Below are 18,283 nucleotides of genomic sequence, written 5' to 3' on the forward strand. Positions count from 1 at the left end.
TTAATCATTATTTTCCCAAATGCTTTAACTAATTCAAACTCGTGGTGGGCAACTACATAAATCTTCCTTAACAGGCATATTTCTTTAGCTTCTATCCCTTTCTTATACAAGATTTTAACACAGCTGCTTCTGCCACAGATGAGTGCTTTTCATTCCCCATGCTATCAGTTTTACTAAGTCTATTAAGAACATCAGAAAGTTTCCAGACCTGATGGTACAGCCTTTAATGCTAGGATTTGAGAGGCAAAGGCAGATCTCTCTAAAATTGATGCCAGCCTGGTCTACATAGTTGCAGGACAACCAAAACTACATAGTAAGACCCTTTCTCAAAAGTACAAAAAAAAAAGGGTGGGTGGGGGAAAATCTGGCATATCAGACACTAGCACCTTTTGAAACAAACAGGAAGGAGCTTACTTCTCCGGCATAATAAAGTGCAGCAAGGACCAAAGCTCCTTGAGGGAATTCTGAAGAGGGGTGCCCGTGATCAGTAGCCTATGGTTGGACTTGAAATCAATCAGAGTTTTATACAATAAAGAGTCATCATTCTTCAACCGATGGGCTTCATCTACTCCCAGGAAGGCCCAGTTAATACTGCCCAGCACGGTCTAAAGTGAAAAACAGAACAGATGAGCCACCAGGTCAGAAGGGCACCCAGAAGTGCTTACACATCTAAATAATTTCTGTACAAATTCCATTACAAAGACACACAAGTAGACACATTTATTCTTCAGAGATTTAATACATATTAGGACTCTTCTGCTCGTTCTATCAATGGCCAAATTCAAGCTCATCTAAAACTATAAGTGAATGTCTTCTACAATCCACAACTACAAGCCCCGTCAAGAGGCTGAACTGGTATACTAAAAGAAAAACAGAAACAAAACTCAACATTACTTTGTCTTCACAAGACTCTTCTCTTGTGTATTTTGCCACCCCAATCTTGCAACACAGGAAAGACAAGACCACCAAACTAAACATAGAATAGAAGCATTTACCACTTAGTAACTTTAGAAATAACTCTCCAATTACTATAGAGTACCTTGGTGCAGCTGATACCCTTTCCTCTTGCATCCTGCTTAATTCAACCGGACTAAGTAAGGCACCCTGAGCTCCCATAACTGTGAGGTTTGTCTTCACAATTTTAGTATTTGAAGTTTGATTGTTTGCTTCCCCCTTTTAAACAATGCAAGAGTAACATGACAAGTGGGGAGCATAGCCCCCACTATTTAACAGGATACACATGGGCAAGACTTAACCTTTATTACTAATTACACACCTTATCTTTTAAGAGGATCTCATATGTTGTTATAAGTGCATTGAACTTCAGCCTTTTAGTTTGAGAATGAATCCATTCATATTCCCTTATCTACAAGAAGAGAAAAGCAATAATTAAGACACAATTTCTATTTCCATGTTTTTGAAACAAAACAAGTCTTGTAACAGATGCAATAGAAACAACAAATAAGTCTCATGATAACTGAATGAACAGTCTACACACTCTAAGAAGACTTAATGTAACCCAAGCTACAACACGAGAGTCAGAGTCAAACTACAGAACACTGAGCAGAAAAAACTTTATTATCATTTCAAATAAACCAAGCCCTCCTACAAAGATCTGACTAAGTGTGCAGAATTTACCAGCAATTACAGTTGGGGACTTTAAATTAAATTTAAATTAAAGTGTTCAGGCACAAACCTTTATTCCCAGCACTTAGGAGGCAGAGGTAGGAAGATTTCTATGAGTTTCTTAAAATACAGAAAGTTTGTCTCAGAAGAAAAAACAAACAAACAAACAAACAAACAAACCTTTAGGGACTTGAACTAAATAACGTATGGCTTTTCCAGACTCTTGGAAAGTTCTTAGGAAAATGAAATTTCCATTATTCTTTGCATATGGTGATATTTATTAAGAACTAACAAATTGTAATCAATAGCTTGGCCAGAAATTTCATTAATCGTAATAAACAGCTATATCCCCTAAGAAAAACAAATTTATTTCACAGAGTAAAAAATATAACTTTGATATAAGTAGAAAATAGTGAGGAATGTAAAGAAACTGGAAAATGAATGAATCCATGATGAAACGTGATCAAAAACCTAAGGGAGCACGATAGCTCCTGACAGTTCTTATGGCTTGTGACTTAGGGGCAGAAAGGACGGCAATGAGCACTTGCAGGTGACTGCCACCAGAGGCCAAAGGGGAGTACTGGGTGCCTGCCACATAGCAAGACTGGTTTGCTTTCTCCTTTAATAACTAACAAATTAATGGTCCTACAGTCTTACAAGTTAAAATTAGGTCATGAAATCTAATACAATTTGTAATTCAGATATTATTTGTTTTGTTTTGCTTGCAGAGCTGGCAATTCAAAAGCAGGGCCGCAAGCATGCTAGAATCAATCACTGAGCTACAACCCTAACCAAGTCAGACAGTTTTAATACAACATTTAATAAAAACAAGTTTGAATCTATGAAAATATGTTTGCAGCATTTATCCACAATGTTGAAGATTCCCGGAGGCTGGCTCTGACTACAAGCAATCTCCAAAACCCATGTTAAAACAGAATGGCACAAGAGTAAAACTCCAGGACCAGACAGACTTGTGTCTTGAGAACTGAGGCTCCAGTTCTTCCACTCAATCCATCTAAAAGCAAGGGTTAGATAGACCCCCCTGGACAGCTGTCTTCATGTCAGATAGCTGCTGCTATCGATTCTGAAGACTATCATGAGGGTTACAGCACCTAACACAAGAACTAGCACACAGTAGGTACTCAAAAACTCATTCATTTCTCAAAAATACATTTGCTAAACAAAGACGGTGTTACTGTGTGCTAAATTCATGATGCTCAAGTCAATGTTGGGTACCAAACAAGACTCCTAGAAATGTCCTGTTTTCCTTTATAAGGAAAGGGGATCAAAAATTTAAAAATCAAACTAGTTCTAATGGATGCCAGTGATCACAGCCTCAGGAGGCTGAGGCAGGAGGAGTGCCATAAGTTAGAGGCCTACCTGAGCTACATAATAAGTCTCTAGGAGGGAGAGGAGAAGGGAGGGCAGAGAGAAGAAAAACTAGGAAAGAAGAAAAACACTGTAATCCAGCTAAGAGAGACGCTCATGCAATTATTCTCTTAGAACATGCGCCTTGTTCAATGTTTTAAGGAATATCTGAGTTGCTCACTGACAAAACTGTGAGTACTGAGAGCACAGTATAGTGTTTGAAAGAGTTTACCAATGCATCTATAAAACAGAGTCAATCTCCAAACTACATTTCTAACTTAGATACTACGTCAACTCTTTTTCTTTACGCACCGTATTTCTGCTCATCAGGTCACCTATGTAAACCACGACATTAATCTCTGGCGCCCAGATCTCAAACTCTCTCTGCCATGAGGTAAGGGTGGATAAGGGAACAACTATAAGAAAGGGCCCGTAGAGCTGGTGCTGGTGGAACAGATAGGAGAGAAACGATATGGTCTGGATGGTCTTTCCTAGGCCCATTTCATCAGCAAGAATTACACTGTTACTTCTGCAGGAAGAAAACAATACAAACAAAGTAATTAGATATTGAATAAAACACTATGTGCACAAAATACACAGTTCACAATAACCACAAAGAAAAGCATCAGTTTGTCCACTCAATGAATTTCTCCTCGTCTTCAGGGACTCATGCCTCCTAAATATGGAAAAAAGCAGAAGGCGGAAATAACAGACCAGGCAATCTATCTGTAAGTACATTCAATATTTAGATTACATGTAAAGTTCCCATCTTACGTGTAAGGCTCTGAATTATATTGTCTTCACTAGGCTATCCCTCTAACAGAGAAGACAAGCTTTATCATAGAAGCATACAGCATGTAGCCTCTGGTCATCAATATACAAAGGAGTAAACTATCAGCCCTGCTATTGAACACTATACCAACTGTCCCATGCCTCTGCTCAAATTACTTTCTCCATTCCACTGCATTCCACTTCTGATCAACGCCACGTGTACTATTTTATAGACCTGCTTGATGCAGATATAAAAGGATGGTTTTTTTGTATTGTGTGTATGCTAGAGACAGTGCCCGAGGCCTTGAATATTCTAGGCAAAGAGGAACTGTTTTAAATATGCCACAGTTGACCATTCCTGCCCTCACTGCAACTGAATGAGACTAACCAAGAAAGAGTGTAGGATTCTAAGGGGATTGTTTTGGGATTTCACTTTTTGTTTTGCTTTCTATGAAGCAAATTCTCACTATGTAGTCTGAGTTGATCTGGGATTTGCAATCCTCCTGTCTCTGCCTTAAAGAGCTAGTAGCAGAGAGGATTCTGAACATTGAAAGACTGACGCAAGTGTTCACCGACCAGTATTAGGAAATAAGCTAAATTTCCACATTTCTTTTTTTTTTTTAATATACAAATATAAAAAGAAAGACAAATGAAGAAAATGACCACAATTAGAAAAGTATATTTGGGTAATAGAAAGTAACCTATATGGCAAGAAATTAGAGACCAGTATGATATAGTCTGTAACCACTATTACAGGCCAGTGAGATGGCTAAAGGGTAAAGCCACGTGCTATCATAAAGCCTAACTACCTAAAGACAGTCTCCAGTATCACGCAGTAGGGAAGCAGGATTGCTTCCTGTCAGCCATGCAAGTATATAAGCACACACAGGTCACATTCAATGTAAGCAAACTTTTAAAAAAATAATAATAAATAAAAATGGTGCCACAGTGTCTGCCTTTAACCAAGGTTCTGGGTTTCCCTCAATACCAGAACTGTGGGGCTGCCAAGGACCCTCCCAACTCTGACATTTTTTGGTTGTTTAGGACTTTGTGCTTCTCCTGGGTACCACAGCTCATCTGGGTCCCTCTAAACCTAGAGAATATGTAGATAGCCCAACCCCAGTATCATCTATTCAGCCTAACCCCCCAGTGGCTTGCTCTCCTTGGCAGAGGACTCCTATTTCCCTGTAGACACCAACTCTCCTTCCTTCTTTCAAAGCCTAAGTCCCTCTTGGAGGACTTGGCCCAGCCTAGCTTAGGAAGGCTCTTGATGGGTCTCTCCTTCTTTCCCACCTTTTCTGACTATTTAACCTAGAAACATCTGTAGGATTTAACTGTAGTTGAGCATCATGTCTCCAGAGGTACACAAACATCAGTATTCCTGCTTACAAGTAGAAGCAGCACAAGACAAAGCCAAGGGAAGGCCAGTGCTGGCAGCTAGACTCTCTTCAGGAGCTGTGACTGGTTGGTAGTCCTTACCAAATGGGACTTAAGGCACACGGACCTAAAGGTGTTTTACTCTTACTCCTGTGTCTGGAGACCCACAAGCAGGCCACCCCTTACGGCTCTCACCTATACTCAGTCTACTGTAACTGTATTCCATCCAAAAGTCTCTGTGCCCAAAGAACTGGTTTGCATGTATATGTGCTTCACTAGTGAACCAGAGCATTACAAATATTTAATACGAGAAATAGTATTAGCTAGTAATATTAGCTAGAAAAATCAAGGCATTTAATTTGCCAAGATCATAAACAGATCTCTTTTAGTTAAAGGCCAATTTGGTGAGCAAACTGAGTCCTAGGGCAAGCCAGAACTACATCAAGTGACTACATCAAAGTAAAATAAAATAATCCATAACATTCTTTTATCAATGTCCCCATTTTCCTCTTTTCCCATACCTGCTCCACCAAACCAATCCCTTCTTCCCAAGTCTCCATCTACTTTTCTTTTTGTTTACTTGTGTCTACATGTCTCCCACTGTATTTCATTAGATTTGACAGCAGGGATAGGTAGCATTAATAAAAATCATTTTTCTTAGTCTAATTCCAACACTAACGTTTCTTCAGTCTTAAATACTACATTCACAAATACCAAAAAATTAGTCCTTATGAATCCATCTAATAACATAATCATATGGCTGTGAAATTCACAGTAATATGGTTCCCAATGAATGTTTACCCAGCCTGCTTTGCTTTACTTCATGAATGAAAGTGATGGTTCAATTTCAGAAGTAACGATGAACAATTCTGTGATCACATGGTGTACAGTGCAGAGAGATAGCTACAGTGTAACAAAACATACTATTTTGTGCTCAAATTTATGTAACTGTAAAGCATTGAATGAAACTATTTTAACTGAACTAGACTTTATCAAAAGTAGGTAGAATTTTTGCTATGCTGTAACTTTTGTATATTCGGGTATTTGAGGTGAGATGGCTGCTCTTTTATTAATAAGACGTGAGTTGTGTCTCAAACTAAATGAACATTTCAGAATAAATTATTGCTGTATGTAAACCATTAGTGAAATTAGTATTTGTTTGGGGGTCTTACTTCACATTTGTATTAATAACTGTCAAAAGGGCCTCTTTTAAAAGCTAAATGTAAATTATTTTTCTTCAGACTCTATACATTAAGAGGAAAAGTGCCTCTTGCTGTACTAAAGATAACTGAAGAAGATTGTTGACACTTAAAAAAAAAACTGCATTCAACTGAAAAGACAAGTAGTGAAGGTACTCACTTGGTAAAGAGTTATTATATATACATTTATAACTAGAAACCATCTTCCTAACCCTGAGAATAAATTTGAGTATTTTTACTTTTTCAAGCTACAATTTAATTCTGAAGTAAAGATATCTGCTTCAATATAATAAAGACACAAAGAAGGGGTTGGACTGGAGAAGCCACTCAATGATTAATAGCACCGGCTGCTCTTCCTGAGGACCTGAGCTCAGTTCCCAGTACCCACGAGGCATCTCACAAGCAAGTCCAGGATATCAATGCCCTCTTCTGGCATCTGTAAGTACAGGGTACACAAGTGGTGCACCGACATGCACGCAGAAAAATACCCATATTCTTAAATCTGCGGTTAGCAATGAAGGAAGCTTTCACATGACACATCACATAATGACACAGGAATCACGCCTATCTTGAATCACTTAAATCCCCAAAGCCTAAATGGCCCAACACTTAGCTTTTAGGATAATAATAAGCCAAACATAGCAGAGAAAATCTAACCATATTTTCTACCTACTTGCACCAGGAGTGAGCAAGCCAGTTGAGGCCCTCCAGTTGATAGTCTCGGAGCTCCAGATTCTCTCCTCCTAAGTATGATGGTTGCTTCTTCAAAGCTACAAATCGTGGTCTTTGCTTTAGTGCCTGAAAAACAAAAATGAACAAAACTTAAGTCTTAGAACATTTTTCCTTGACCTTAAACTACAACATTAGCCATATTTCAGGTATAAACTGTCGCCCCACCTCACCCTTTCCTATTCTGTTCCCAGAGTTCATCCTGAAATCAATATTTCTAAATAAATTGTTCTTTTTCTGATATAAATCCGTGAAAAATAATTAGCTCTTAATTTTCTCATCCTCTACTGTGTGATACACAGAGTTACCTTGACGTCACCTTTTCTATACAATACAGTAACACTCTGGAAGTCTTATTAAGTGTATGAGTGTTCTGCCTGAATGTATATATGTGCACCACATGTGGGCTTAGTACCTGAGGTGGTCAGAAGAGAATGTCGGGTTCCCAGGGACTGGACCCTGGGACTAGACAGTCATGATCCGTGAGCCGCTGTGTGGGCATTGGGAACCGAAGCTTAGACTTCTGCAAACCTATCCTTTCCTACAGAGCCTACTCCCGGGCCCTGGGCACTTTCTCCTATGTTCTTAAGCACCACTACACTTTCCAGGGGCTGAGGAAATGTAAGCACTGGCTGCTTTCCTCAGAAAACTTCTTCAAATGCCCACTGAAGGCAGGATCCCACCTCTGTTCCAGTCTGACCATGGGCTCTACACCACATTCATGATCAACAATCACAGTGCTGGCTTTCACAGACAGGAAGGAGTTTGATGGTATTAACATGAACTTCAACTTCTCTAAGACACAGTCCAAGGAATCAAGCGTATTTCTAGACCTCAGCAAATTCCAATGAGAAGAAAATATTTGTACAATCAATCTAGCAATAAAAAGCTTGTATATTGTTTCTAATTTAAAATCAGAGACATCTTCCCTTTCTGTTTTAAAGTATCTGCTTTCAAATATTTCTCACAATATAGCTAATTATAAAGTATCAAATTATATAAACCAGCAAAGTCATTATATAAGTGATCCTTATTTAAAAAAAAAATTGTGTATCTCTTCATGTGTGTGTGCCTGAGTGTACTGAGGTAAACCACATGCATACAGGATCCTTCAGGTCAGAAGATGGCACTGAATCTCAGGGAACAGCAGTCATAGGCTGTAAACCACAACCTCGGTGCTGTGAACTGAACCCAGGTCTTCTCCAAGAACAGTAAGTGTTCTTAATCTCTGAGCCCCCTCTCCAGCCTCTCATCCTCTCCTTTCACTTTCTTTCTTTCTCCTTTGAGACAAGTCATGTGCAAACCAGGGTGGCCTTGAACTCATTACTTGGCCAAGACGACCTTGAATTTCTCTGACTCCATCTCGAGAACCCTGGGATTACAGGCATGTTAATGATGCTCAGTTTGTCTGTTGCTAAGCAACCAAACCCCAGAGGTGCATGCAAGCACACATACTCTACTTTCTGAGCAAATTCAACAGCCCATGCTGGAATTATTTATATTTAATGTAACTTTTAAATCACCATTGATTCTTGTTGTATTTTTGCTTCTACATATATGTCCAACTGACCCTTTGGTTACCACACCTTTCCAAAAAAAAAAAAAAAAAAGTAGGCTGGGGGTGGTGGTGCATGCCTTTAATTCCAGGACTGGAGATATAGAGATAAATGGATCTCCATGAGTTCAAGGACAACTTGGTGTACATAGTGAATTCCCAAATAGCAAAGCAACATCATAGAGATCCTGTCTCAAAACAAACAAAATAAATAAATAAAAATATTTAAAAAAAATAAAAACTCAACAATCAGCAAACCTTGCATTCTCTTGTCGGAATGGTTTTGGAGTTGTTTCGACTGTGGAAGCTGTCGATACAGTTCTGGAATTTCTTTCCAATCAAGGCTTCGTCTTCCCAGCTGCACTCTGAGTAGGGAAGCCCCATCCACTTGCACAGATACTCAGGCTCATTTGAAGGCGCTGGCTTCCGACTGTGAGCTAGATCATGAATAAAAAATTATCAAACAATGTCAAATTGTAAGTAGGAAGTGATTTTCTTTTTTAATGTATAACCAAAGAATATCATGTGAGAAAACTGTAAATAATCTGCAAAACACAAAATGCTCATTTTGAACATTTACTAAAAGTAAGACGTGCTGCTCACCTGGAAAATCTGTTTGGCCCAGTGCAGATTTACTTGTCTTCACAGCTAAACAAACACAAAATAAGATAGACAGTTAGAAACATGCCCAAAAAGACAAAGAAACAGATTATATAAGCAAGGAGCTAGAGAGATGGCTCAGAGGCTAAGAGTACTAGCTGCTTTCCTAAAAGACCAAGGTTCAATTCCTAGCACCCACCCATACGGAAGTTCACAACTGTCTGTTACTCTAGTGCCGGGAGATTTGAAGCTCTCTTCTGGCCTCCTTATGAACAAAACACCCATACACATAAAAAAGCAATTTAAAAAATGTTCTTGCAAATATGTGCTCATTCATCTTGTGTTCACAAAGAAGCTTGTTCTACACTGGCTGCCGGACCTCATCCTATTACTCTGTTACCTTTCAAGTAAAAAATCACTGAATATATACACAGAACCCCTCTAATTCTCTCCTGGGGCCACCTCAATCAGACCTGTTCTGCCAACAGTTATTTCCTCGGACAATTTCACTGAAACCAGCTAGCCCCACCCCGAAATTCCAAGACTAGTCATGTCAATCACCTACTTCTACCACAATACTCAGACCTGGAGATTCCAGCTGAACAAATGTTGCAGTCCTCAAATAATGCTTGTCTTTTAGATGACAACAAAGTTACCAACCTAAGCATTTGATTCCAACTCTAAAAATCAGTTCTTCCTTTAGTCCTTTCATTTCAGTGAATGGGACTCATATTCTCTTAGGAAACCCTGGAACCAACATCCTTGGCATTGCTCTCTCTCATCCCCCACACCCACACCTACACCTACAAGCAATAATTATTAGCTCTCCCCTCAAAACGTAAAACTGCAAAACTCATTTTATAACTTTATATTATTCTAAAGCCAAAGATTATGTTCTCCAAGTTTACATAGGACTAAAGTAAGTTTTCATGAACTTACCTATTACTCTTTCTACTATCTGATACTGTTTATTTAATTCTGATGCCAGCTCCTGTTGGCAATTAAAATATTCAACATCTTCAGGAGAAACTTTCCCTAACCTAGACAGAAAACCAAAAACAGCATATGTCAGTTAGAATGTGGAGATCTATACATATGTATGAGAGAAAATGTTCTAAGTACAAATATAAAATTATGAGTCCATGTGTCTATCTCTTTGGTAACAGGTCTGTGGTTTAAAAACCAACAAAAACATTTCTGTGAATTGTATTAAAAACAAGAATAATTTTAAGCATATCATAATTCAGGGGGTTCTAGATTATTAAATTTCACATATAAGTCACCCCAACCTAACCAAAGAAAATAACAAAATGTTCTTGAGATTAGCTCTGAATATGTCTATCTAAATTCAAGTCACTGATTCACTTACAGTTACTCTTTGCCTCACCTTGCCCATTTACAAATCAGGTAAAAAAAAGAAACTCACAATCTTATTGTCAAGATCAAACATACTCAAAAAAGAAAATTTAGCAAATGTTCAGTGAACTACCTGGTCTTATTAAATCTGGAATTTCAGTAGCTATATATGAAGACATCTCCATTTAGAACCATAGACTGCTCAGTGCTCCTTGATTAGACTGATGAAGGCAAAATCTGAAAGCCTAGATAGTTGTGTTCTTCACAGAGTTAAGACTCCCTTGCCTTCGACTGGAAACACCACACACCACTTTAATCTGCGGCAGGCAACATACCATTGCTTGATCTCGTCCTCTTTCTTCTTGAAATTCTCTAGTTTTTTTAGGCCCTTCACTTTCTGTTGTTGTAAGGATTCTTCACTCTCCCATGTGCTGTGAATATAAGACCAGCCCTTCCACTTGATAAGGTATTGGATTTCACCTTCCTCCCTCTCCGTGTCAAAGTCACCACTAGGATCTCCATTAGCTTCAACAGCATACACAGTGGTAGATGCTCCAGTGGCTGCAAAAGGATTCAGGTCAGCTTTAAAGAAAATGTAAGAAACCAGGCAATGAAAGATTCCCAATTATGCAACTGCCAGGAAGAGTCTCTTCTTCAATAAACCAAATTTTATAATAAGCAGTTCACTTATTGTACAATTACACTTATTACAGTGAGTCAATTACAACACAGGATGGACTCAGTCCTTTCAAATATCCTGAAGATAATACTATTTACCTTAAATCATGTGTAAACTTGCAGGTGGTACCACACAAGTCCTCTATCCAAACAACAAAACAGCAGCACCCTTTTTAGTCCTGACTGCCTCAAAAAGCAAACCTCTTCCTCCAAGTATAGAGAAGGAAATCAAAATGCCCTGTCCTTATCCTCCCAATAAGATAGCTGTTAATTATCTTACCCTCAAATAACCAAACTGAAGTTGGGGACATGGTTAGTTGGGCAAGGTACCTGGTTCCCAGTCAACTCTATATAAATTCAAGACTGAATTTCAAAAACAAAAGGGGTGAGGCAGAAAAAGGACCTTTATTCTTGGTTTTATCTTTCCACAGTGGGAGGGCTGGAGCTAGGCAGGTGCTGGCACTGACCTATATTCCTAGCTATCCTTATGAAAAGGATGTTTTAGAACAACTTAAGAAATATCTCAAATGGAATTTTTAAAAAAACTCACTATGACCCAAATACGTCAGTGATGAGTCTGGTATTTTTACAAGGTGGTTCAAAAACAACTAAGTAAACACAGACTTGCTCTATGTTACTGAGCAAGTACCTGTGCTTTATCACTACATTACGTACTATTTAACTAGATTAAGTTAAAAGACACTGAAAACATTCTTCTGTCTTTAGCTCTGGAGTAAGTCAGGACAATTTCTACAATTCAAAATACTAGTGTGGACTAAATTTATCACATTAAAAAATATATAAAACATTGGATTTTTGAATATACATAGATACATAATTTGTGGGTTACAGATGCAACCAGTTGGCACAGTGCTTGCCAGGCATCACCAAGGCCTGATTCAACTCCCCAGCACCACGTGTACTGAAAGTGGTGGTTCACAACTGTAATCCCAGAACTTGGGAGGTAGAGACAAGAAGATTAGGAGTTCAAGGTCATCCTTGTCTATATATCAAGTTAGAGGCCAGCCAAGGCTACCAGAGACCCTGTCTCAAAAATCCAAAGTGAGTAATTTACTCCCCAAAGACACAAACCTCCTTTCTTTCCCAGTCTTGAATCTAAGACCTTTTCAATAGTTTCACTATTATCTTGCTGTTCATCAACTCCTTCTCCAGTCATTTCAATGAGATCATCTGAATCAGTCTCAAAGTCATCATCTTCTTTGTAACTGTGTGAGAAATAATGGTGCATGAGTAAGAGACTGCACCTTCAGAGCTAATCATCTCTACAGAGTAGCACTGCAATAGGAACTGTACACTTTGACTCCAACAAGTTATTCCCAGATTTTAAGTCAGTGGACTCAATGCCTATTTGCACCCCATTTCAAGCCCTGATGCATGCCCACAGATAAACTCAGGAGTAGCTCACACTATGTGCATAAGCAAGATACAGGAAACTACAAAATAATCTTTACTTAGTATTGAGAAATTATTATGTAAATTATGACAAAAAAGAAAATTCATAACAAAAGGAAAATCACTATTATTTCTGACAAAAGGAAAATATTTCTGAAGATCAAATGTTTCAATCATGCAATTTTTTCTCCCAATAACAAGAAAATTAATTTAAATTAACCCAAAAAGTTGAGAATTTGTAGTCATGCCTATGAAGTATAAATATAAAATGTATTTGACCATGATGATCCCAGAAATGAAGTCAGAGAAACAGCCTGAGAATGGTCTAAGCTACACAGTAAATTTCAGGATAGCCTTGACGACATAGTTCCAGACTAGTCTGAACTACATCAAAAACATAAAAAGAAAGCAAACAAACAAACACCCTTTACAACACATGATCAATAAATACGAGGGGGCGTAGCTCAATAACATTTGCCTCATATAAGCAAGACCTGGGTTTAGTCTCCAACACAACAAACTAATTATAGAAAAACATAATTCTAGATATAACACAGTAAGAAAATGAGGTAAGCTTAATACCAGCACATTAAAAACCTAATTCTACATTTAACTATCAATTGGAAACACGGAGCAAGTAATTAGTATCTCTAGGGCTCAGCTTTCCATTTCTAAGTAGGCCTAAAGAAACATGCATATACTCTGAGAATACATGTACTTCACATTCTCTAGATTAAACAAACCAATTAATCTCAATATAGCTATACCTTTTATCACCATCAATTAATGCCTCGTATCCTGTTACTAAAGTTGAATATTATGATTATATCCAAATGTCAAAAGATACAATGAGACTGAAGAGTAATTCAGAAGTGAAAATCCAAACCTTGTTCCTCAAACATAAAAAGATAGTCAGTAGGACAGGATATAACCTTGAGGCAGTTGAAATGAGCTGTTGTTACTCTCGCTCTCCACTGGGCTCAACCCCATTTTTCCCCAAGGATGGCTAGATCCTGAAAGCAGCTTTAGCTTATGTTATTTTTGGTTTTTTGAGACAAGGTCTCACTGTGTAGCTCTGGCCTTTCTGGAACAAGCTATATAGACCAGGCTAGCATCAAACTCACAGAGATCCACCTGCCTCTGCCTCCCAAGTGCTGAGATCTAAGGTGTGCGCCACCCTCAGGCTGATGTTCTTACCTGTTGATCACATCATCTGAAACTTGAAAGAACCAAGTGCTAAACATCTGCATCATCACCATCAATGGAGAACTTCCAAGGCACAACTGACCTCACATTTTTAGCAGCTCTTCGTCGAGTCTGCCTTTTGGGAGCTTCATCGTCGTCGTCATCATCATCTGAAGACTCTTGTTTTTTCCTCTTTCCACGTTGAATCTTAGGTTGCTTTTTAACTTGAGGTTTGGGCACTGTTCTAAAAAAAACAGAGGGAAAGAAATGGCAAAGCTTTTACTCTGTCACTTGGTAACTACTTCAAGTCTACATAATGGCATCCCCCCCAGAGCAGGGGCACACACAAATAATTCACTAAAGGGAGCCAGGCATGGGATCAGACCTGGAATCTTATAACTTATGAGGTGATCATGATCATGAGTTCAAAGTCAACCTCCACAACATAATACTCTTAGAAAAGCAAGTGGGGAAAGGTAAAGTATAATCACAGTGATGTGCTTCTCCTACCTAACGAACCCCAAGACATAATCCAGAACTCAGTAAATAATGGGCACAGATCCAGCATGACACTCCAATCATGAGAGCTTAAACTCAGAGGGGAAAGAAAACAAAGGCTTTCCCTGGAGGGGGACTAAACGAGGGTTTGGCAAATTTTTCTGTAAATGGCTAGAGAGGAAATATCTTAGATTTTGTTGGTCAAATTGTCATAACATTGTTATGGACAAAATGCAAAACAAAGACACAGTATGCTTTGGTGATATGATTAATAAGAATAGACTTTTCTGGAGAAAATGTTCACATAATTAGGATTCAAATTTAGTACTATTATAAAAGTATAACTGATAAATGTTCACCCATAAAAACTATTAGCCTTTAGGCCATTTAAAAAGTAGGTGTTGGGTGTGATTTGACCCCACCCAACTCAATGCTGAAAGAAGGTATATTTGGTGGACTGGAGGATGGTTCTGTCTGTAAAGTGTTACCACACAGACATGATGACCTTAGTTCAATTCCCACAATCTACAGAAAAAGCCAGGCACAGTGGGATACACTTATAATCCCAGCGCCAGAACGCAGTGACAGGAGGACACTTGGGGCTAGGCTGGGGCGGTGCTCAACTAATCACCGAACCAGATTCCAGGGAGAGATTTTGCCTCAAAAAAGGATAGCTCCTAAGTTGACCTCTGGCCAATCAACATCCACACAGACATGTTCCACACACACTCACATGTACCAAACACACTCACATGTTCCCAGGCACACAAAGTTGAATTTTCTTGGCGTCTTGACTTTGAGGCTAGCATGATCTATATAGATTGCTCCAAAAAGGCCAGAGCTACACAGTGGTATCTTGTCTCAACAAACCAAATTACAACTTAAGGCAGTGTGCTAAAGCTGCCTTTAGAATTTGCCCCTCCGTGAGAAGGTGAGTAACAGCAACTCATTTTTAACTGCCTCAAGGTCACATCCTGCCTGAGCAGCTGTATTTCTGATTTTTCAAAACAATGTCTGAATGCTACTTTCACTTCTGAATTACTCGAGTATCATGGTAAGATTAGTCTGCCATCTTATGTTTTGCCATGTTTGATCAAAAATAACCAAACCTGTTGTTGCCTTCTCAGACTATGTCCATCTCTATATAATTAACACTGTCTGCTTAATGTTATGGACATTATACAAATAGGATAATAAACTATAAATATACTTTTGGCCAGGCAGAAGAGTATTTTCATACTCATACGTTAAAGTCAGTTCTTGACAGGAGTGGTGGTGCAAGGCTTGAATCCCACACTTAGGAAACAGAGTCAAGTGGAGCTCCTGAGTTCAGTGACAGCCTGGTCTATATAGTGAGTTCCAGGACAGCCAAGACTAAATAGAGAAACCCTGCCTCAAAAAGCCAAAAAGTAAATAAACAAAGCAAGCAAAGAGGGCTGGAGAGAAGGCTCAGAGGTTCAGAGCAGGGGCTGCTCTTCCAGAGGTCCTGAGTTCAATTTCTAGCAACCACATGGTGGCGCACAGCCATCTGTAATGAGATTTGGTGCCCTCTTCTGGCCTGCAGGCACACTTGCAGGCAGAACACTGTATATTTATTAAATAAATAATTTTTTTTTTTTAAGAAAAACAAGCAAAGATTTAGTCTACCCAAAAGAATTTGTAACCTGGCCACACAAACAAGAAGGAGATTTTTTCAACCAGAAGATAAGAGTTGCATATACCGCACACCTTAGACTGCCGTGGAAAAGCAAAAAGGCAAAGACTCACTATCAGAGAATATGATCAGAGCCCATGATATGCATTTATGATGATGCAATGAAATCCATTAGTTTCTATAATTAATATATGCTAACAATAAATACATAAAAAAGAAAAAAGTATGTCCAGTCAGAACTGCATCCATGCACTGGGAAGTGATCTCAGTAGCCCAGTCACTTAGACATTTGGGAGTTTCAGGCGGGCACAAAGAAAGCAGACATCCAAATCCTGAACAAGACAAACTATCTTGACTGGGGCTCTGGCTCCAGTGGACTTCCTCTTTCACGTGTAACACAGAGTGAGCTCGGCTGGAAGCAGAGACTGGGCAGGAAAGCATCGTACCTCCTAGGGACAGGTCTTCTAGCTTTTACTTTCTTTTGTTCTGCCTCACTCTCTGCACTGGTTCCCTGTTCCTGTTCGTCTTCTGAGGGGTCCTGTTTCCATTTTTCTCTGTGATCAAAAGCAAAACAAAATAATTTTTTTCTATAAGAATTCTTTACCTAAACAATCTCAAAAGACAAATTCCAAAATCATTTTCCGAAACACAGAATGTGTATACTTTAGATACAATACTAGAAGATATAGTTGAGTTAAATTTGAGTTTTTGTTATTCTTTTTGAATGACATACCATCTAACCCTAGTTTAACTCCGATAACAAATGTAAATGGAGATGATGAGTATGATTTTCAAGCCACCTTTGGAAAGAAAAATGCTGTCACCCATTCTATTCTGTTTATGACTCTGTCACTAACAACCTTTGGCATGCATCAGAACTAGCAAAAGAGTGTGTTTCTGACTCAAAACTGTCAATCATGAAAGCTCTGAATTCTAACAAATTAACACACGATGCTGAGATTGGGTAGAAATATATTTTAGAACAGGGGGAGGGGCACTAGCCCCAACACTTCTATTTGTTGGGTTAGGCAAACAGTCTTCCTTTAGGCTCCACAGACAACCTATATAAAATGCTTTAAGTCTTTAGAACATAACTAAGACAACAGTCCCTGAATTTATTTTTCAGTGTTTAACTTACCACTTGACTAAATAATCTGTTCTGTTTGAGACTTAGATTTTAGTCATTAGTTGATACAGAGAGTGTTCTATGTTCCTTGAGATCTTACAATGCTTAAAAGAGCCATAACCTATAGGTATTCTTTTATCTCTAAGAACTTTAGTTTTTTAAAGGCTAACCAGACACCGGGCGGTGGTGGCGCACGCCTTTAATCCCAGCACTTGGGAGGCAGAGGCAGGCGGATTTCTGAGTTTGAGGCCAGCCTGGTCTACCAAGTGAGTTCCAGGATAGCCAAGGCTATACAGAGAAACCCTGTCTTGAAAAAACAAAAAACAAAAAACAAAAAAAACAAACAAAAAAAAAAAAGGCTAACCAGGATACCACGGGGACCTAGCTCATTTCTCACTGTAGTAAACAAAGTATGGGATAGCTACTGGGCATGAAAGACCTAGAGAAAACCTGGCAGGCACATGCTTGAGGTTCCTCTGTAAACAAAACAATTACCACGGTACCCATGGGTTCCTTTTACAGAGGTCATAGCAAAGATGCCTATTGCAGAACTACCAAGTCAAATTAATTTTCTTCATAAGACAAGAAAAACAGTACTGGCTTGCTCCCTCCCACAAGAGGCTAATCTGTAGGTTCCTGGGCCCTTCCTAACGACTGTAAGAGTTACTGATCGGTTACTACTGCAACTAATTCTGCTCTACCTGAAGTAGTCAAAGCTGGAAGAGGAGAATCTACCCTTTCATGAAATGGAAATGTACAATGTACTTTCATGTACATTATTCAGATTCTATCATTTTATGTCATTGACTCCTTGCACAAAGATGAATATAAAGGATGAAAAATAAAAATAGCCTTGGTTAAATAAAGAAGTTAACTAATGAAAGAGCACTATCAGGTTTTCAGTCAGCTATGCTGGGTACTTTTGGATGGAGACTAGCTTAGTATGCCCTGTTACTGGTTTCTACCTATCAGTCTTTCTTTAAAACAGACTTTCTTGTATCTAGCCATACTCTGGTATCCAGCTTCTTCTGCTTACTCGAGGTCTAGTATAAAACTTTGCTGAAGAATATAAAGAACTTAGACACAATGGTATGTCAGAAAGGTAAGACAGGACAATGATGAGTTTAGAAGCAACTTTGAAAAAGAAA

The 18,283-nt window shown here is 38.7% G+C and overlaps 1 protein-coding gene across 7 annotated transcripts in view; it reads right to left on the reverse strand.

Moving 5' to 3' along the window:
• Positions 1 to 18,283, reverse strand: part of Chd2 (chromodomain helicase DNA binding protein 2) — a 125,916-nt gene that overhangs the window by 61,912 nt on the left and 45,721 nt on the right. For 4 of the 7 annotated variants that reach the window (XM_076935902.1, XM_076935889.1, XM_076935886.1 and 1 more), the window contains 11 exons: positions 16,456 to 16,563; positions 13,961 to 14,101; positions 12,352 to 12,485; positions 10,917 to 11,163; positions 10,165 to 10,265; positions 9,229 to 9,273; positions 8,884 to 9,062; positions 7,015 to 7,139; positions 3,307 to 3,523; positions 1,277 to 1,366; positions 415 to 605 (listed from right to left, as the gene is read on the reverse strand). In XM_076935902.1, the coding sequence (XP_076792017.1) occupies positions 415 to 605; positions 1,277 to 1,366; positions 3,307 to 3,523; positions 7,015 to 7,139; positions 8,884 to 9,062; positions 9,229 to 9,273; positions 10,165 to 10,265; positions 10,917 to 11,163; positions 12,352 to 12,485; positions 13,961 to 14,101; positions 16,456 to 16,563 (1,578 nt within the window). The remainder of the gene's footprint in view (positions 1 to 414; positions 606 to 1,276; positions 1,367 to 3,306; positions 3,524 to 7,014; positions 7,140 to 8,883; positions 9,063 to 9,228; positions 9,274 to 10,164; positions 10,266 to 10,916; positions 11,164 to 12,351; positions 12,486 to 13,960; positions 14,102 to 16,455; positions 16,564 to 18,283) is intronic. The other 3 variants (XM_034501482.3, XM_076935883.1, XM_076935897.1) reach the window with 2 other exon arrangements.

The sequence above is a fragment of the Arvicanthis niloticus genome, chromosome 1 (genome assembly GCF_011762505.2).
Source record: "Arvicanthis niloticus isolate mArvNil1 chromosome 1, mArvNil1.pat.X, whole genome shotgun sequence".
Lineage (NCBI taxonomy): Eukaryota > Metazoa > Chordata > Mammalia > Rodentia > Muridae > Arvicanthis > Arvicanthis niloticus.